The sequence below is a fragment of the Terrapene carolina genome, unplaced genomic scaffold (assembly GCF_002925995.2).
Source record: "Terrapene carolina triunguis isolate 2854851 unplaced genomic scaffold, T_m_triunguis-2.0 Scaffold130, whole genome shotgun sequence".
In the NCBI taxonomy this organism is placed as follows: Eukaryota; Metazoa; Chordata; order Testudines; family Emydidae; genus Terrapene; species Terrapene triunguis.
Window position 1 is genome coordinate 34,087,715 of NW_020664481.1, and position 21,584 is coordinate 34,109,298.

At 44.4% G+C, this 21,584-nt stretch overlaps 1 protein-coding gene across 1 annotated transcript; it reads right to left on the bottom strand.

The window, feature by feature from the left end:
- Positions 1-3,339: 3,339 nt before the first annotated feature.
- LOC112106459 (cytochrome b-c1 complex subunit Rieske, mitochondrial) lies at positions 3,340-7,697 on the bottom strand. Its single transcript, XM_024199723.3, has 2 exons — positions 7,414-7,697; positions 3,340-4,128 (listed from the first exon to the last, which is right to left on the bottom strand). Exons 1-2 carry the CDS (start codon positions 7,622-7,624, stop codon positions 3,518-3,520), a joined length of 822 nt encoding a protein of 273 aa, XP_024055491.2. The 5' UTR covers positions 7,625-7,697; the 3' UTR covers positions 3,340-3,517.
- Between the last annotated feature and the right edge of the window lie 13,887 nt (positions 7,698-21,584).

The window sequence follows — 21,584 nt, forward strand, 5'->3', positions numbered from 1 at the left end:
AATTGAAACTTGTCAATTCCTAACAGTAGAGTTAAAAACATTAGGAGCTAAGTGTCTCTGCATACTTTTACATCTGCATCCTTTTAATATTTTTCTCCCCCCATTCTTGTAAGGAGGACTCACTAAACAGAAATTGACTATGACAGGGAAACAATATATAATACACAAATTACTGTCAAATGTACAAAGTAAAGAAATTGTGAATAGACATTTTTCTTTGATCTTTAATACAGGATTCTAATCTATACTTGTAAAAAAAATTTAGTTAATATCACATAGAAGTGTGATTTAAATTGACAGTGCCCCTAAAAGAAGTAGCAGGTGAAACTGGTTTATATATTACTTTTGTATGGCAGGACTTTGCATGCTTGCAAAGCAGTCTAGGATTTTATACATGCACAGACATGACAGAACTTGTTAAAATATTCAGTGTTTTTGAAGGATCATATAGCTTGTTATAATTGTGATGTTTAAAACAAGAGAATTATGGGGATTTTAACTATTCTTTAATAGGCTAGCTATTTGCTGTTACACAATGGAAGATGTTCATATAAATTCAAGGTTCAGCTTGGGAGCTCAGCCTCTCCTAAAAACAGGGGGGGGGGGGGAAGGGGGGAAGGGGCGGAGCTAAAAGTCTTAACTTGTCTGATTCTACTTACCCAACAACAACTTGCAAGATTTTTTTCCCTCCTGAAATAAACTGAAACCAACAAAAGTTCATGAACAATGCAATTTTCCTAAAAATAGGAATACGGAGAAAGGCTTATCACCAGGCACTTAAAGAGCTGTAGCAGAAGCTAAGCAGATCAAAGTATAATGATTACATGTACACTGATAAATGTGGAGAACTTATGAAATTCACTAATTAATTCAAGGTACCCTCTATAGATCATAGTTCCCAAATGTTGAGGAAAATCAGTGCATATGTGTAAGATGAAGGCCTTTATTTCAGGGTTTTTTGTTTTTAAATAGACACTTGTCTCAAACATCTCAGACTACAGGGCTTGAAAACTAGAGCCAACATTTTCAAATGTTAGGCTCCTAACTAGAAACAGACTGGTTCACAGAACTTCTGAACAGCAGAATCTCACTGAGTAGCAGATGCAGCCCTTATTTAGACCTACATATTTAACACAGTAAAATTAATATATTAAGAGAAATTGGAATGGATTTTTTATACTCATTTTAATACTTTATTATGCATAGGTAGAATCTTTCAGGTTTCACTTATGGATCATGAGTAAGATGCTGTGGGCTCAGAATAATTATGAGCTTGCAGACTCAAGGAGAGCTGGGAAGCCCCGAGAGCAGGGAAGCCCCGAGAGCATAACTTCCGAGGCTCCCATCTCAGCTAGGCGTTCCAGTTTCCCCAGCAGCCCTCCAGGTAGAATTTAGTTTAAAGTTATAGAAATTAAGTATTTAGATTTGTTTCCAAAACTTTTGGATTGTTTCAAAGAATTTTGGCTGTTCAAAATTTCAATAATACATTTCAAAATCCTCCATGAAACAGAATTACCATTCCTTGCCCAGCCTCAAATCTTACAACATTGACTGAAGCATCTGGTTCTGGCTAGTATCTGACATGAAAGACTAGACTGCATCAACTGCTGTTCTGAATATCACAATTCTTATGAAGATGGTGATTTACCTAGCTCTCAGGGGAGTTATGGATTAGCAAGTGTTCATAAAGTAGTACATTATTTTCCTTACCTCCTCCTTTTCCCTCAGTGTAAATGTAACTTGAAGATAACACCACGTTATTGCTAGCAAACTTAAACAAGTAATTTGTTTTCAACTGTCAAGGAAAATCCAAGCAAATATGCTTGTGTATATGTAAATTAGGCACACTCGTTCCTGGCATCAAGTGAACCTAGCTAGATTCTGTGAATGTCCATTATAAAACAAGGTGTTATCACAGAAATGATAACAAACCCTTAATTCTACTACTATGTGCCCATATTGCTGTAATACACAACTAGTCTTGCTTTGTATCCCCCAAAGCCAGCGGAGGTACAGCAGAGACTGACAAGAAATAGTGACCTGATAAAAAACTGGATGCAATTTAGGAATGTTTGTTCTTAAACGTAAAATTAATAGAATGGGATCCATGCAGTGTAGGTAGAGGAAGCAGTAGTGTGTGTTTTAAAAACACCAGCTTAGAGGTATTCAGCTTAATGCCAGACTAATGTTGCAAACTGAAGTAAATGTTTTATGTTAACACTTTATGGTTTCATAAAGGTTGAAAGGAGTTGCAGAATTTAACAGCTGTTATGAGGTTACACAAATCATACATGCAAGAATCATGCTACTCAGATATGGCAGTCTGTTCTTAAAACCACAAGAGCCTGAAGCATAGCTTTCCAGTTTTCCTATATGTTGTGCATATATTATATAAAACCCACCACTGGAAACAGCATCTCCTTTTGTGGCAATGTTAAAATGAGGACACTTTCAGATTTAAGCGACAGACTAACCCTTCCAAAATACACATGCTTTAAAAAGGAAAGGATTATGGTGCTCTCTCTCACATTATAATAATGATTCATCTAACTTTATGGACTGATAAATTGTGTGAAAGCACAAATATAAATATTAGCAATCCTAAAGCATGAATAGATCATCATGCTTCCTGGTCAGACTTTGCCTATGATGCTTTTTTTTGCATTTAGAAAGTTGAGTTCCCATCAGTAAACTTTATTTTGCTTGCTAGTTAACTGCTTCTATTTAAGAAGTTAATGAGATTAGAACTTGACTTTTCTGGCGTACAACCACATATAGAAGTCTCACTACACTGGAATTACTTGTTTTTACTTTTAAATCAACAGTTTAATCAGTGTTTATCTCCATCTACCATCAAAGTCAAAACCCATGTATACTGCTGTAGAACAGTGGTATCCAAAGTGGGATGCGCGCAAGAGGATCCTTGGGGGTGTGCGTCAGAGGGTGCGTGCTCAAAGTTTTTTTTACTGATGGGGTGTGCGATCAAAAAAGTTTGGAGACTGCTGTAGAAAGCAAGATATTTCAAACTAAAATAACATGTCTGTAATTATGAGTAGGGATATTTTTTTTTTTTTTTTTAAAGTTTGCCTCTTAAAGATTAGTCTTTATCTGTTCCCTAAACAACTGAGTTGTTCCCAGGTCAGATTTTCCTCTTATAGTATGCAAGGGTTTTCTGGAGAGTGGCTAGGGATAAGTATGGAAAATTCTGACCTAAGTTTTCTGTTCCAATGCTACATCACCCCATACATATTACAGGGCATCCATAACTTTTTTATTAGGTACCGCCATCAGATTTCTTCAGTAATTAGACACTAACAGCATTTTATAACAGCAAGTAAATGACAGATCACTCAGTTTGATTCTTTATTGGGAAGCATTTAAGCATACTTCTTGGTATGAGTGACTTTAGACAGTTAGGTACATTTTTAGGATCATTTAGTTTTATACCACACCAGAATATTAACCCTTTTTCACAATGTTCATACAGCAAAAGATGAGCAGACAAATGTCCAGCTATTTAACCAACAATAACTAAGTCATCAGAAGCAAATTCATAATATGGAACCTCAAGGTTGGCTGGAGCAGGACCTTTTCTAATTCTGCCAGATGCATCATAGTGCGACCCATGGCAAGGACAATAATAACCACCAAAATCTCCAGCATTTGCAATGGGTACACAACCAAGATGAGTACAGACACCTACCAGTATAACCCATTCTGGTTTTTTTACTCTGTCTAAATCATGCTGTGGATCTCTTAGTTCAGTCAATTGTACTTCAGCTTCCTGATTAATCTCCTTCTGGGTTCTGTGACGCACAAAAAGGGGTTTCCCTCTCCACTTGAAAGCCATATTCTTGCCTTCTGGAATTTCAGACAACTTGATCTCAATTTTTGACATTGCCAACACATCAGCAGAAGCACTCATGCTGGAAACAAACTGGGTGACAACATTCTTAGCAGCATATGCAGTGGCTACACATGTTGTTGCGGTCAGAAGATAGGAAAACCCTTTCCTAGCATCGCTGCTATCTTGAGAAGATTTTGTTTTATCTAACACATCTGGGCGACGGTAGTCAGAGAAGTCAGGTACTGTGACATCATTGTGGATGTACCGAACGCTAGCTGGAGCTGCAACAAAAAGGTAAATACTATTAACTGCAAGCATCTTCATAATAAAAACCTAATACCATATTGACTATGAAGCTTTTTTTTGTTTTGTTTCCAGGAATTCAAGGTGAAACTGGAAAGAGGTCCATAATACTTTCTGTAAACAGTAAATCTGATAACTGCATATTGTTAGAAAGTAATAGTTACCACCCTGTTGTGGTAGTATAAAACCATTTGGGAAACTTAACCAGTTTCTATCATGTGACCTCCACCACCCCCACCAATATCTGACACTATAAGCCAAGTCTGTCTAAAAAGAAAAACTCCAGATTGTATTATATTCACAACTGGGCTATGTAATGATTTAAAGAGCCCTGGCACAACAGCAATGTTAAAGGACATTTTAAAATTCTATAACCTCTTAAAAGCTTGAAATCTGTTTCCTTGCCAAATCTTCCCTTCCATACTTTTCTTATTGAAAGACTGCTTATGAGCGATGGCTTACCCCAAATTTAAAACTTTAAAATCTTTTTTTTTTTTTTTTTTTTTGGAGACAGTAGTAGGTTACATGGTGGCCTATTATACATGTTAACGTTCTACACTGAATCTGAAGAATACCAGGGGCAGCAGGGAGGGAAGACTAAGAAATTTTTAAAGTGAGATTTTTTTCCATTTTAAAGCTCCCCAGAAACACTGGGATTAAGAAACATGGATTTAAAAAAGCATTTAGGCCGTGAACCGGCAAATATTTATACATGTACTTTACTCTGACTTCAATGGAACCACTCAAGAGTGTCTAGAGATAAGCATGCATGTGTTTGCTGGATTACAGCACACATTTAAGACGTTTCCCTAAGGTCTTGTATTCATATTCCAGTGCCAAATTTTACTGGTTGGATTCCCAGTTTCACAATTATGCCAAAATGGTCCACTGGGTCAGGACTAATGCAAACGTATGTGGTAGTTTTTTCAGAAAAGGTGAATGCTATTTGTCTTAACAAAAACTGATACTCAGTTAAAGAATAAAGTAAATATCGATTTAAAGACCGAAAACGCTACCTGCCAAGATTCTGTTGTGTACTGAGATATTTAGCTTTACATTGCATGTTTCATTTTTTTCTAGAAATTCCCATCAATAACATGGAAAGTTAACAGACGTGTCCCCTCAAAGGATTTATAAGGACATTATGTGCAAAGGAAATGATCATGCAAGGACTGCACCAAGATAGAACTAATGGAGACTATAAAGTGCATCTATTTACAAGGAACTTTGCAAAAAGCAGCCATTTTCTCTGTCTTTAATTGCAGAGAAATTAAGCAGTGATTTTTAAAATTCTATGATAGCAAGTATTATTAATTTACTTTTCTGTTTAACTCTTGATCTTAGAGTTTACACCCCCTAAGGATGTAATGATGCAACACAGTTTTAAGCTTAAAAATGTTGTGTTCTCCTTTCAATGGAGAAGTGTATAGCGTTGAGAATAAACTGTTTCCTATTACTTGCACTGCAAGTAGTCAAATTATTGACAGGATGTGCATTTTGTAGTAGAATGTCAGCCTCAAATATTTGTGTAATTGTAATCACTACAAAAGCATCTTTCCACAAGGAATAGTAGTTCCCAACATCTGTGTAAACTGTGAGACCACACAGTGAAAGCTATTACTACATGTCACTGAAGTGGGAGATTTTGAGGACTTCTGTCCAACGTAGCAGCACACAAGCCAGTTTGAATTAAGGATTTTAAAGTGGGGTTCTTACGCTGGAATGTGACTCTGAAAATTGTAGTGTAGAGTTCTATGTTTGTATCTCAATTACATCAGATAAAGGCCAAAATTCTAAGTGCAATTTCTGGTCTCAAAAACTGAGGCTGAGGTTGATTTGCACCCAAGATGAGGTGCAGGTACTCTGCTCCTCTGAAAATCAAGCCAAAACAGTCTCAAGTTGGTCACTCAGAACTTGAGACGCTCCCTCCCCCCCAACACACACATTCAGTGGCCACTTTAAGTGCAGCTGCAACTGTTCCATTTACAATACAAATGTTATTAACTAAATCAAGCAAAGGCAATCTGGAAGCTGAGAGAAACTATTCTGTCCATTTTGTGCAGGCTTATACCCTCATTGCCTTGCCTTTCCTAGAAACTAGGTTAATGCTTGGACCTTGAGAAACATCCTCAACCTGATGTTAAACAAGACTTGGCCTTGTTTACATTGACTCAAGTGGCATTTAACATGTCAGTTGGTCAATACTTCTGCAAGCCCACTGTCTCCATATTTATGCACTAACATGTTAGCCCATGTTTTTTTGATATAGGAAAATGGAATAAATACATTCAGTTTTAAAAACTGGAACATGGATAGTGTTATTGGAAAAGGGGTTATACTGAAGTTTTGCATGGAGAGCTGACTTTGCTAAGTTTGAAAATTAAGTCCTGTAAACTCATCCACTATACAAACAGGAACTACTCTGTCAGTACCATTGCACATACAATTGCAAAACACTGCATGAACTGGACAACAGTGAGGCTGATAGCATGAGTCTCCTTGCAAGATTAAAACTGTTGTTTTTGTAACTATAAAGAACCCCCTCACTTTTGGTCTCAGATGTAGTCCTTCACTTGTAGTTAACACAATTAAATACTATTAACATGTACATGCAGTGTTTTCTGTTCTCTCCCCATTCTGGAGCGGTGAAGTGAAATCCTGCCCAGCGTACCTACCAAGGAGTCAAGCACAAACTCTTGTCTAAAATCACTGCTTGTGATCACGCAGTTTGCACTGGATTAGATTCAATTACTTCCTCAAGTATGGAAAACACTCAAACTGTTCACGTTTCCCAGTCTCCCTCAGTCCCGCACACAGGGGAGATTTACAGCACCCCTGCACCTGAGCCTATGTGGGCTGAAAAGATTTCCGCCGCTGGGGATAGACACACACACTTCCGGGGGGCAGATCAGAGTCAGGAACTCACAGCTGAGCTGCAGAAGAAACCCGAGCATGAGAAGTGCAGCCCCAGCCTCCAAGGTCACCCCCAAGGCCTAGCCAACCCTGACGTGCGGATGCAGAGGGGCCAGACGCAGGCCTGGCCCATTCCCCTCGCACACAGTGACCTGAGGCTGGGGGCCGCTGGTGGTGCGAGTCTCCTCCCGGGCTGGCTCCCTCCCCCCATCACCCGGCGCCGCAGTGACCGGAGCGCTGCTCCCCATGGCAGCAAGGCCCACAGGCCCCAGCACCACTCCCCACCCTGCGGCTCCACCAGACCCATCTCAGCGCCCCGTCCCCAGGCTGCCCCCACCCCTGTCCCGCACCGTTGAGGCTGGCGGTGGCGACGAGGCCTCCGCGGGGCGCTCGGCCGCTCAGCGATTCCCGGCACAGCACAGGGCCCTTCGGGTCCAGCGGCAGCTTCTCGGCCTGCAGCACCAGCCCCGGCACCAGCGGCTTCAGCGGGCCCGGCACGGCGTGCGCCGCGGCCGACAGGTACGGAGCCAAGGGGCCGGCGCGGGCGGCCACGGACAACATGGCGGCGACTGCGTCTCGAGCGAATCACCTCAGGCACTCCCGGGCGCAACCTCCCGGTAGCCGTGGCGCCGCGCGGACGCCGTGCCCCGCCTCCTGCACGTACGTACGTGCGTACGCCCCGCCCCCTCGGCGGGGGCGGGGCCGTCACCCAGGCATCCGGATCGGTGCGCAGGTTCGGCTCTGTCCCCCGCCCTCCAGCCTGGGGTTCTGCTGCGTAGCGGCCTCCTAGGCTCCATGCCACGCTGTGTCACCTTGGGCACTGCCCGTGCGGCCCGGTGATGTCATTCAGAACACCACTGCGTGCCAGTGACATCATGCCACGTAATGCGTGAGGTCACATGGGGCCTTATAAAAATGAGACAGTGCACCGAAAATGACATGTCACCTCAGCATGCCAGAATCACAGAAATGTAGGGTTGGCAGGGCCCCCCATGGGTCATCTAGTCCACTGGTTCTCAACCAGGGGTCCGGGGCCCACTGGGGGGCTGCCAGCAGGTTTCAGGGGGTCTGCCAAGCAGGGCTGGCATTAGACTTGGGGCCAAAGGCAGAAAGTCGAAGCCCCACCACCTGGGGCTGAAGCCTGGTGATCCAAACCCCGCCACCCGTGGCTGAAGCCAGAGCCTGAGCAACTTAGCTTCGCAGGGTCCCCTGTGGTATGGGGCCCCGGGGACTGCCCTGCTTGCTACCCCCTAACGCTGGCCCTGGCTCTTATATCCAGAAAAATAGTAGTTGTGGGCCCTGAAGTTTTTAGTGCATGTTGTGGGGCCTCAGAAAGAAAAAGGTTGAGAACCCCTGATCTAGTCCATTCATCTCATCTGGCAAAATTAAGTATACCTGCTTAGAATGTGTATGTTGTATCATAACATTGTGCCTTATATAAATGACATATTATGCCCTAATGACAAACTCACATGAAACCATCACCCCATGTACCAAAACACCCTAATTCTGCAACACAGATATTGAAGTACCAAACTGTTTCAGATAAACACCATCAGAACAGTGCAAAGTGCCATCACAGCACAGAATCATCAGGTCATATTGAAATGCTGTCATATAGCAACATAATGTCACAGCCCAAGTCACTGTCTTGCCATTACAGCTTGTAAAAGATTATAGCACTGTCACATCATAGACCTGTGATCATGCTTGCCAATAGGTCATTGTAGTCATAACAACTTTGTCCTGTTGCTACACAGTGTCATTATGTTACATCAGACTGCTATTTAAGCAGATCCCAAATTGCAATCACATAAACATGTCACATGAAAACACTATCCTGTCACTCCAAAACATCATCACATCAGCCCTGCCTCGGCATGATGACAGTTCACTTGTGTTTTTGGAATGCTCTCTTTGATTCTATCTGATCTTTAGACATTTATATTACACTCATGGTCCTGGTAGCAAGCCACAACCTACAAATACTTACATATGTGCTTAACTTTATTACCATACTCAGGGTCAGCCCTAAAGTTCTGTGCGGGCAGACACTGGCAACTGTACAACTAAATCATATAGATAATACAATATGAGGAACAAGGACATATACAACTTTTTTATTTTATTTGGGGAGGTGTGGCGGGACAATGCCCTCACACTGACAGGCGACTAATGAGCTCCTCTGGGCCTTTTCAAGGAGACACAGCTGCAAGATTTGTTCTGCCTGGAGGGAGGAGGAGTTTAAAAGGGAAAACCTGCCACATCCTGGGGTGATGAATAGGTAGTTGAGACAGGCCTGGGAAGAGGAGCTAGCAATCAAGCCTTATAGGACCTGAACTACAGGCCACTGGAGCTAGAGCATGTGTCTAAAGGGCTATCACAGGAAGACTGCCTGAGTTTCAGGTCAGATTTGTTTCTTTTTGATTTCCCATAGATTTTCCTTTTCCATAGGGGAGGACAGAGGGGAGAGGACGTGTCTCTTCTTTACCCCAAGTGCAGTGGACCTGAAGTGGAGGCTGGAGGGGACTCCTGATCCCCCAGGGTGCTAGAGTTTATTAAAAAAAAAAAAAGCTGTTGACTATTCTTTACACTATTCACTTATTATAGCAGGGGCAATCCCCCTGATAATTCAGTTTATCCTCATCAGCCCAAGAGGGGTACAGTCCTCAGATGGTCTTGGTTGTTTGAAGTTCCTCTCATTGCCCTGGGGGATTAGCTGGTATTTGGTAGCGGGGCTGGGTTGAAGGTCTCTACTGCATCAAGTTCTAGCTCCTTTCTTTCCTGGCAGGGAAATGGCTCAGCAAACACAATTTCTTCTTCTTGAGAAGGGCACCTTTCTGTGCCTCAGTGAGGCTCGTCCCCAGTCTATGCTTCTCCTACTCTTTCTGTAGGCAAGCTGGCTGTTTGCCTCTTGCAAAGGCTACTATCCTTTTTCTCCTCCTGTGCATGAGGACTCTGATCTCCTCTCCCTAAGGAGACCTGCTATCAGTCCAGCCAGCTACAACTCCTCAGGATCAGACTGCCCAGAGCATCATGACTGGTTCTTCCATAGGTCATAGAGCTTAGGAAGCCACCCGGACCACTTTTAAGTAAGTAAATGGAAATTAGATTTGCCACCTGTCTGGTGGATTTTTCTACTCTTGTGGTTGTCAGTCCAGAGATGTAATTTGCAGGGGGGTTTCATGGTGTGCATGTGTGGTCACGTGTATTGAATGTGTAACTAGCAATGCATGTGTCATGGCTGGCACACAGGCCCCATTGTGCATGCACAGCATGCAGTGTTCTGGGCTCTGACCTGCTGAAACCACAGTGACTCCTTTCAGCACTGGGGACCAACTGAGAAGAACAGACTGGTCACCCAAGGGCAAGGCTTGCTAGCAAGGAGGAGTAAGATAAGGAGCGGGGTTGGGGTGGCAGGGGCTCTTGGGAGGGTAAGGTAGGGGAGTCCCTGGAGAGAGATGCCTGGGAGATAGTGGCTGTAGGGCCCAGAGGGGGCAAAGTTGCTGTTAGAGGGTGGAGGAGAGCCATAGTGGGGAGGAGAATGGCCAGATGTGTGTAGGGCAAACCTATGGCTTTCCCACTTTAAATGGCACTCCACAGCCCCTGGGTGCTTCTCTTTTCTTCCCCTCCTGCACAAGTTCCATGTGGCCTTCTTGCAAAGGGAGGGGGAAACTAGACATTATGGAGCTTGTGATCCTTTGGCTATGCTTTTGGAGATTCTGGCACGCCAGCATGATGAGACCAGAGTCTAAGGCAGGGGCGGGCAAACTTTTTGGCCTGAGGGCCACATCGGGTTTCCGAAATTGTATGGCGGGCTGGTCAGGGGAGGCTGTGCCTCCTGAAACAGCCAGGTGTGGCCTGGCTTCTGCCCCTCCCCCCCCGTTCCTCCCCCCTGACACCCCCCCCCCCGTCCCCTGGGCCGCCTGCCCCATCCACCCCCCCCCCCCCCCGTTCCCTGTCCCCTGATGGCCCCCCCGGGACTCCTGCCCCATCCACCCCCCCACCTGCTCCCTGACCACCCCCGGACTCTCCCACCCCTCCTCTCATTCCTGACTGCCCCCTGTCCCGGGACCCCTGCCCCATCCAACCAGCCCTTCTCCCTTTCCCCTGACTGCCCCCAGAACCCCTGCCCCTGACTGACCCCCGCCGCCCCATCCAACCACCCCTCTCCTTCCTGACTGCCCCCCTGGGAGCCATGCCCCCATTCAACCCCACTGTTTCCCACCCTCTATCCACACCTCTGCCCCCTGACCAGTACCCTGAACTCCCCTGCCCTCTATCCAACCCCCCCTGCTCCCTGCCCCCTTACTGTGCTGCCTGGAGCACCAGTAGCTGGCGGTGCTACAGCCACGCTGCCCGGAGCACCAGGACAGGCAGCCGCACCGCCCGGCTGGAGCCAGCACAGAGCACCGGGTCAGGCTGCGGCTCTGCAGCTGCGCGGCCCGGCAAGAGCTCGCAGTCCCACCGCCCAGAGCATTGCGCCGGCAGCGCAGTGAGCTGAGGCTGCGGGGGAGGGAGAACAGCAGGGGAGGAGCCCGGAGCTAGCCTTCCGGGTCAGTAGCTCAGAGGCTGGGCAGTTGGGTCCCATGGGCCGGAGGTGGCCCGCGGGCTGTAGTTTGCCCACCTCTGGCCAAAGGCCTTCCAGCTTCTACCTTATTTGTACTCCTTCTTAGAGTCTCCGGGTGAGAGAGAAACCCAGGGGGTTACATAAGCAAAACATACAGGAAGACACTTAGGGTGGCTCGAAGAAAAGAGGATATGAGTTAGTTGAAGAGTTTACATATGGAAATGGGGAACTGGTGTTAACAGTGCATAAGATGCCTATGTGTTAATGAATCTGGAGCAGTTCTACAAATTACTGACCTGAACTCTTGGTTAATAGAGACCCAAGGGATGTGTGCATGGTGGGAAAATGGACTGATGCTTTTGCTGACAGCTGGTCTGGACGTGAGAGAAGGCACAGAGGGGAGTGGTCCACGCATGGGACGCAGGAGGAGAGGGGGATGTTCTGCATAGAGGGGAAGTAGGTAAACCCAAGCGAGTCGGAGCAGCAGCACCAAGCTGACCACAAAAGAAAGATTTCAAGGAGCTGAGGTACGGCACCTGTCAGGGGGTGGGGCACAAATATTCAAACTGCCTGGTGAACATATGCCAAGGAGCTGGCTGTGCCTCACAGCAGATTAACTTTGTGGCAGCCGGGCCAGAGTGGAACTAGGGCGCTGTGCCACAGGTGCAGCAGGTTAACCATGTGACAGCAAACAGGATATACAATGTGCATGTGACTGAATTCACACCCCCACCCTCTGTACATATGTCTTGTGTACCTGGAGAGTCGTGTACAGCCACATCCCCAATGGGACCTCGAGGTGTGAATCAATGGGGAGGCATTTGAAGGGCGTCGGGACACGGGAACTGCACGCACTGTAGTCAAACCACATGAGGGGCTGGCAGGCAATCAGATGTGGGTGAAGGGCCTGTGATGAACTGCATTGCCCTGCCAGTGGCCTGAGTCATTGTGGACAGCAAAAAGATTCTGAAGTGCTGACTATGGGGATATTTCTTTTGATACATCATTTCCAAATAGAGTAAGGTTAAACCCAGGGGGCTCAGATGCACACACCCCTAGGTCAGACCCACAAGCCAATGGGGCAAGATCTGTCTACCCTTGCTGGGGAAACAAAGTCAGTGCTGACTGTGTCTGTGCTCCAAACTTCTGCAGGAAGTGGGGAAACGGGCAAAGCTGAACAGTACTGAGAGTTGGAACACCTCTGGGAGAAGGGGAAACTGAGGTTAGCAATGAGTACTGCCCACCAGAAGGTGGGAAAAATCTCAATAAATGTCAAGTGACTGCTTGGGGCAACACACAGGAAAGGGTGGGGGTGTTAATCCTTGGTCTATAGCTTCAGTTTAGTCAGTTGAGATGTAATCGAACGTGAGAGGGATGATGGAGGAAGCACAGCTCATCTCTCCTCAAAGTGGGAAGGCGAAGATTTTAGGGTTGGCTTGGGGGCGGGGGGAAGTGGGAAGTTTTTTTTTTTTTACCTTACCCTGGGACAGGGACTGCTGATCTCCCAGAGGCTTTGCAGGCTAAGACCCTGGTGTTTGCAGGGAGACTGGTTGAAATGGCCCCACAAAGCTAATCAGAAGTATTTTGGTGATGAGCATAGGGGGTCCCATGAACTCTGTTGCCATGTACCCTTCCCATGCAATACTGAGGGAGGAGACTTTACAATGTGGATGGAAACTGACCTGTATTGTGGTATGCTCCTTGAGATGTTTTTTTTTATTTTATTTTATTTTTTATTTAATGAACATATGAGGAAGTAATAGCAGATACTTTGGCTCCAATGGGAGTGCAAGAACTTCCCTAGGGAACTTCTTTGACTGTGGGTCCAGCCAAGGTCAAAGGAAGCTCTCTGAAGGAGAGGAGAGACAGAGCAGACCCCATACCCCAGAAAAGAGAGGTTTAGGAGAAAGGACTTGGAATCCTGAAAAGACACTGACCCAAATCCTGACAAACATTCCAGAGTGGTGAGGAAACTGAGGCAGGGAATGGTGTATCATTTTATTTTGTCTAGATCTGTATATTGTGCTTTTTAAAGTAAAGAGTGATTGATGTTGGAACCTTTTGCAAAACCTGTGTTATGCTTCAACTATTACATGTCCCTCTGGGGTGAGTATGTTCATGTTGGGAGGCTGTTTATACTTCTGAGAATCTGGTCAATTGTTTTGTACCTGAAACAGCCAACAGCTTTCATCTTTGTTGAGATGAAAATGACCAATGAAACCTTGTGAATGGGGCTGTGATGGGTCGTCACCCCCGGGGTGCAGTCTGGGAACCTCTTTGCCCCCTAACCATACTGCTGGGCCGGTCTCTTTCATGCTGCTCTGCTGGTGATTCAGCCAGCCGCCTTGTTATCACCAACACGCCAGCTGGTGGCGCCACACCCGACTGAGTTACCTGAGTGCTTTACCTAAGCCACTCAAGGACAGACAGAAGACAACATTCAATTTCCCAGCTCCCCCAGCCTTTCACCCTTGCTGGAGAATAAACCCAGTATTATACCATCTTGTACTGCGCATGTATTTGTACAATGCAAGCTCATTACTATAGTTAGCTTTCCTCTTGATGTGGGAAAGATATGCAACAGCCTTTGTTCACAAAGCTGAGATTTTCCCAGACACTTCACTCAAAACACACTGGTCAAGATAAAACAAGTTTATTAACTACAGAAAGATAGATTTTTTTTTTAAGTGATAGCAAACGGATCAAAGCAGATTACCTAGCAAATAAACAAAAATGCAAACTAAGCCTAACATACTAGATAGGATTTGAATTAGCAATTTCTCACCCTGACTGATGATAAAAGCAGGCTTGTAGATTCTTAACATACAGACTGCAATTGCTGTGCAGCCTAGGTTCCCCTCCCCTGTTCTGAGTCCTTTGTCTTGCAGAGCTTCTCTCAGGTGTTGAGTTGTGGCGAAGTGATGTCATGATCCTGATGTCACTCCCCACTTTATATAGTGTCTTCATAGGGCGGTAACCCTTTTTTCGATGCGAAGTTCCTAACCCCATTTGTGGAAAAATACATGTACCAAAATGGAGTTCAGTGTCAGGTGGTCTGGTCACATGCCTTGCTGAAGTCCTAGCAGCCTTCCTGTGAACGTTTCAGCCAGCTTCTGAGTAATGGCTAAACTCTTCCGTGGTCCTTTGTCTCTGTTGATGAGCCATTAGCACTGTCTAGCTTCTTCATTGTTGCACCCGAAAGGCTAGTTGTGGTGGTACCCAGAGTAAGCACATTTGAAATACAGATACATAGTCAATATTCATAATGTCAGATACAAAAATGATACATGCACACAAATAGAATAATCATAGTCAGCAAATCATAACTTTTCCATAGACACTTCACAAAACATACCTTGAACAAGATGCAGCATAATTATGTCATCATATCATAATCATACCACTATAATGAATATGGAGTGCAGTGTCATAGGGGCCATTCTGGTATCCTGCATGTTGGTGTCAAATACAAACTATCTATTGGGTCCCTGTGAGGATTCTGACTTACAATAAAGCTCCCCAAAGTTGGAGCTTTAGGAAAGGGTATGCTTAAGAAAGTGGGGAGTCAGTACTGGTCCTGGGAGCCTAGAAGAGCTGTACTGCGAGGTCCCATTTTTGTGACTGGATAACAAAGGCTGTGTGCCCAGAAATGTGCCAGAGAGCACAGGTGCCGACTCATTGGGTGCTCTGGGGATGGAGCACCCACAGGGGGGGGGGAAATAGTGGGTACTCAGCACCCACTGGCAGCCTGAGGATCAGCTCCTCCCCCCCCCCCAGCACCTCCTGTCCACCACAGATCAACTGTTCAGAGGTGTTTAGGAGGTGCTGGGGCTTGGGGAAGGGGGAGTGGGGACAGGGCCAGGGGCGGAGCAGGGGTGGGAAGATGGGTGGGGGCTTGGGAGCAGGGGGGCAGTTGGGTGCAGGGCCTGGGATGGAACGCGGGTTGAGCAACCCCCAGGATCTGAGTAAGTTGCACCTATGCCAGAGAGGCCAAAGAGAGACTGTTCTGGAGCCTACCCAGGCCAAGGGAAGCTTGAGCCCATGGATCTAGTGTGGTGGGACCTAAACATAACAGCCTGTTGAGTGTCCAGCAGGGGATGCTTGACTAGAGCGGCTACATTGTTTGGAACCTTTTCAGATTTTTAATGAGGAATTTTGTACCACAACTAAATGTGTCCACTTTTAATAAATGAGCTGCTGCTCCAAACTCAGTGTTTCCTTTATTAATGCAATCCCTAAATTGTTTGAAGGAGCTATGGAGGAGGCAGTGTGGTATAGCAGATGGTCACTGGACTGGGGGTCAGAAGAATTTGTTGTATTTCCTGCTCTTCCGTTGACCTGCTGTGTTACCTTGGACAAGTCACTTCACCTTTCTGTGCCTCTTTCTTCTCCACCCTTTGTCCATCTTGCTTATTTAGACTGTTGGCTCTTCAGGACAGAAACTGGCTCTCAGTATGTTTGTACAGTGCCTACTGGTGGGGCCTCTAGACATTACTGTAATACAAATTAATATGAAAACAAAACACATTCCTTACACAAAAAGGAAAAGTCCCATAAACTGGCTCCAAAAATGTGAATATCTCTTTAATGTAGTATTACTGACGTTGTTTTGATCATCCCTTGCATTAGTTTGACTTTTCCAGCAGGAGAAAGGTCAAACAGGATACGGTTAGTACCACTTCCAGATCTTTTGCATTCCTCTTGCTCTTGTTGAGTTTATCCTGAGTCCTGCAAACCATCTGAGCATTATTCACAAGTCCCCAATCATTTCTGGAGTCCCACTTTGAAATTTTTGAGAACAATGCAGTAATTAATGCAAGAGATGGAATATATAGAGGCCCATCTGCACTGAGGTCATTGCAGGAATGGGGCCTACCTACCTATCGTCTCAATATCATTTTTACATGTTGTATCTTTAAGAATTACTGTATTGATCCTTACAAAAAATGTAAATAAAACATGAGGAACATTTCAAAGGGGGACTCAAAAATATAGAGACTTGTGAATAGTCCTGAACTCTCTTGCAGGACACAGGTTCACGCTAACAAAAGCAGGATGAACCTACAACATTTGAAAGTTAGAAATTTTATTCTGATTGACTTCTCTCATGACACTGTCTGGGGTTATTGAAGAAACATCTCTAAACATTATCTGAAGAAAATTTTTTTTTTTTTTTTTTTTTTTTTTTTTTTTGAGCCAAGTTGTATGTTCTTCCTGTGTGCGCAACTTAGGGTTTTTTCCTTCAGTCTGTTTCCCCCCCGCCCCTTTAAGCGGATCCAATTAATTTTTGTCCCATTTTTCTAGTCGTTATTTCAGTTGCAAGGGAGGGGGGAAAACAGTGATAATCTTGCAATTTATCTCTGGAAACTTGTGGGTTGTAAATTTTACATCCTGTTTGAAAAATGTAAAGCACGTTTTTTACCACACACTTGTTATTTTTATCACCACACTTCTGTGACCAGTTTCTACAGCTTCAGTCTCTCTTACATTGCTTACCGTCAGCACGTTCTGTCTGGAACTCAGACTCCTGTGGAAGTCAAACAGTTCCCCAGAAACTCATTCTCATCATCAATGATTAGCAGGGTGAAGGAACACAGCAGCTGTAGTTATCACCAGAAGTATATATTCTCTCATTTTGGGACCACAAATTATCCCTATACCATAGGCTCAGCTGCACACATTTGGGGCCCAATTCTCCACTCTATTACATCAGTTTTACATTAGTATAGAAGAGTGGAGAGTAAGGCCATTTATTTACATTTTGACTGATTTATTACTGCAGAACCCATATTATAGGAATTTTACCTACACAATGCAAATCTGATTTTTATACCCGTTGTCTTCAGTGGTGTTTCTCTTGGTTTATGCCTAGGTGAGTGAGAGGAGACTCTGGCCCTGTATCAGTACCTTTGATAAGCAAACAGATGTGTTCTTGTTTTCCTTTAGTAGAACTTTTAAGAGTCACCTGCCTTTTTGTTTATTCTAAACCCAACCTAAAGGACAGCAATGAAACTGACTTCATCTGTCAGACCCTTCTAAAACATAGGGCAACGTCAGTTTGCATGCCACTGTGGAGCTTTTCAGATGATTTATTTATATATATATGGACATGCAAAGCCATTAAAGGCCAAAACTGCTCAGTTGCTATTTAGATTTATAAGACCCCCCCCAGAGATGCCTGTCTCAATCTCTTGGCACTTTGGACATGTAATTAAAAATGCAATCGAAGTAGCCACGGCAGTAGCCACCCTTAAGGCAGAACAATAACTGAATAAACCACACCCTACAGATAAATTACAAAGAAATGCACTCCCCCATCCTTTAAATATTACCCTTCAAGCAAACCTTCCCTCCCCCAAAGATCCCTTTAAAAGTTGAGCTTTGCAGTGTGCCTTGAGGGCCAGCAGACATGGGTTGTTTCAGACTGAGTGTGGGGAGTACATTTGAAAGGTAAGGCCTGAGAAGGCCTTATCAGCTACCTCTTTTACAACAAGGCTCTAGCTTCCGTGCTTCCATATATCCCAGCTGCAGCATCATGGCAGAGGCAGCAGCTGCCTAGGTAAGCATATCCTATAGTCAATACCAACATCGCAAATTCCAGCTGGAAATGCTAGCCCACATCTGAGGGATTCATTCCTTTGGGCAGCACGTCCAGCCCTTCTGTTATTTAGGCCTGGTCTACACTATGGGGTTAGGTTGAATTTAGCCATGTTAGGTCATTAGAAGGCGAAAAAAAAGCACTTGCGATGACATGTTTTCCAGACTCATGCAGTCCTCCTGCACTGATAGGGCACAGCTTAAAGCATGGAGGCATTCAGAGGCCAGGAAAGAATTAAGTGAGCATGAAGAGCAGAGGCAGGACGTGATGCTGAGGCTAATGGGGGAGCAAATGAACACGATGAAGCATCTGTTGAGGGAGCAAACGGACATGATGAAGCGTCTGTTGGAGCTTCAGGAAAGCCAACAAGAGCACAGACAGCCTGCTGCACCCACTATATAACTGCCTACCCTCCTCCGCATGTTCCATAGCCTCCTCACCCAGATGCCCAAGAACGCGGGGGTCTGGGCACCCAGCCACTCCACTGCAGAGGATGGCCCAAGCAACAGAAGGCTGTCATTCAAACAGTTTGATTTTTAGTGTGGCTACAATAAGCAATGTGGCCTTGTCCTTCCCTCTTCCCCCACCCCACCTGGGCTACTTTGTCCGTTCTCTCTCTCTCTCTATATTAATTTAAAACAAACAAACAAAAAAAAGAGTGTATGGTTTCAAAACAATAGTTACTTTATTTCGAAATGGGGAGGGTGGTTGGCTTAGCGGGAGGAAAAAACCCAGACATATTCCACCCGCTGTTTGAGGGGGGTCTTTGCCAGACTTGCAGGGATCGATTCCTGGAGCTCTTCTACATGTAAGACGAGGATGGGTACCAGTCCTACTGCACCGTCTGCTGCAAAAACAAGGAGCTGCTGCTGTGTAGCAATGCCAGCTGCTGCAGGTGCTTCTGTGCTGAATGCTTGGAGGTCCTGGTAGGGCAAGGTACCTCGGCCAAGGCAAAAGAGCAAGGGCCCTGGAGCTGTTACGTGCGTCAACCACAGAAGTGCTATAGGTTGTTACAGTGCCGATCGGACTGGAATGTACAGCTGCAAGACTTCTTCACCAGCGACAAAGGACAGGAATATGATGCACCTAAAATCTAAAAAGGCCTGCACGTTTCCCAGAGTCACTACCCTTGATAACAGAATGTCAATGATTGCATTGGCTACTTGGATCACAGCAGCCCCCACAGTAGACTTACCCACAACAGCAGCGGCTACGGTGAGCTGAGCGGGCTCCATACTCGCCGTGGTATGGCGTCTGCACAGGTAACCCTGGAAAAAAGGTGTGAAACAATTGTCTGCCGTTGCTTTCACGGAGGGAGGGGCGACTGACGACATGTACCCCAAACCACCTGCGACTATGTTTTTGCCCCTTCAGGCATTGGGAGCTTAACTCAGAATTCCAATGGGCAGAGGAGACTGCAGGAACTGTGGGATAGCTACCCACAGTACACTGCTCCATAAGTCAATGCTAGCCACGGTAGTGAGGACGCACTCTGCCGACTTAATGTTCTTAGTGGGGACATACGCAATCGACTGTATAAAATCGATTTCTAAAAATTGACTTCTGTAAAATCGACCTAATTTCATAGTGTAGACATACCCTTAAGTTTCTTTTCAAAACTTGCACTAAAGGTTCATGGGATTTGGGAAGGGGAGGAGAATAACAGCAATTTCAGGTTAAAAAATTTAAAGAAACTGGAAGATCCAGCTGTCTTCAAATGATTGTGAAAATAAAGTTTTACATTGTATAGCATCACTCTCACTTCTTGATTTTTGTCACTGCATCTAAAATAACAATATCTGATATACAATACTGAGCAGATGCATTAATTAAAGAATTTAAGTCTGGTTCTAGTTAAGCTCCACCTGGTAGGTCAAACTCTTGACACTTCCCAGAACATAGGATAAATCTAGTATAGAAATGTTAACAAGATAGCTGTTCAGATCAACTTTCTACAATTCCAGCTCAAGCCACCTCTCCAATTGCAGTTCATCAGGCAATCAACCCACCCCATTCACAAATAAGTGTGAAGGATTGCTACTCATTTTAGTGCATAAGAAGCTAGTGGTTTGAATTCTAGCAGTCGCCAGTGTTGTCATTAGTAAATTATTTTAAGATTGTCTATTGAGAAGACTCCCATTGGGCAATGCAAACGATACCAATTTGGGGCCCAATCCTGGTAAAATTTATTCATGTAGGTAACTTTATTCATGGGAGTGATTTAATAGGCATTCTTCTCTTCTTCCCCCCCCCCCCCAAACTAATTTGCATGAATAAAGTTGTTCATGTGCATAGAGAAACAGACTCATAATCTGAAAGTCCACTTATGTTAGCAACTTTTCACACTGCCAGTAATTGTATTGACCTTTGGCTATTATAGTAAGAAATCTCATTTTTGCTTTTCAGTATACATTACAAAGCACAATAGCAAACACCAAACTATCTGTACAATCTAAACTTTACCTGTAAGTACAAAAAGCTTTACTAAAAACTTCTTTACTTCAAAATCAATGACACTGGAGAGAAACTGAAAAATATTTTGTATATAAACTGTATTTTGTGGTGATAGTTAATGTTTATTTGAAGAACATTAAGGTCAGTCTTGACAAATCCCTGGCTGGGATGATTTAGTTGGGGATTGGTCATGCTTTGAGCAGGGGGTTGAACTAGATGACCTCCTGAGGTCCCTTCCAACCCTGATATTCTATGAACCCTCCTAGTTTCTACTCTTTATCTGCTGTAATATTTGTTTACAGAATCTTATTCTAAAGGATATTATTTGTAATCATTGACTCCAAACACACAATAGAATCATAAAATATTGTTTGTTAGCTTACTTCATGGAATCTTAATTGCACTTTTGCTCTGAGCAGAAGGCTGCAATAATTAAACAATATATCCCATAAGGAGATTTGCTGATTAATACATTATTTGATTACCAAGTATAATAAGTGTGCCTCCAATCAATACAATTGCCTAAAAGCTCCAAATTAGAAATAGTGTAATAAAATTTAAATGAAATGTACTGGGATTTGGTAGTTTTAATTATAGGGAATGATTAATTGATCCTTCAACTAGTATTGATCTACAACTTACTTAATTCTTAGCAATTTAATTTGTCAGATGTGAGCTCTGATAACTAACAATTTGCCTAATTAATGTTAAACCTGGAGCACTGAAGTAATTGTAGTTAGGAGTGAAGTTAGATACCAAAGTCCTCTGTTCAAAAAGGGAAGGCATATGCTGTGTGAACTATTGATTTTTATGAATCCGCATCTAGTCAAGAACCAATACGATGCTGTTGCAAAAAAAGTAAATGCAATTTTAGGTTGTATTAACAGAGACATAGAATG

Coding starts and splice junctions, on each gene's coding strand:
- LOC112106459 (XM_024199723.3), bottom strand. CDS start 7,624: ATGTTGTCCGTGGCCGCCCGCGCCGGCCCCTTGGCTCCGTACCTGTCG. Junction 4,129..7,413: donor CGCCACCGCCAGCCTCAACG/GTGCGGGACAGG, acceptor TTTTTGTTGCAG/CTCCAGCTAGCGTTCGGTAC.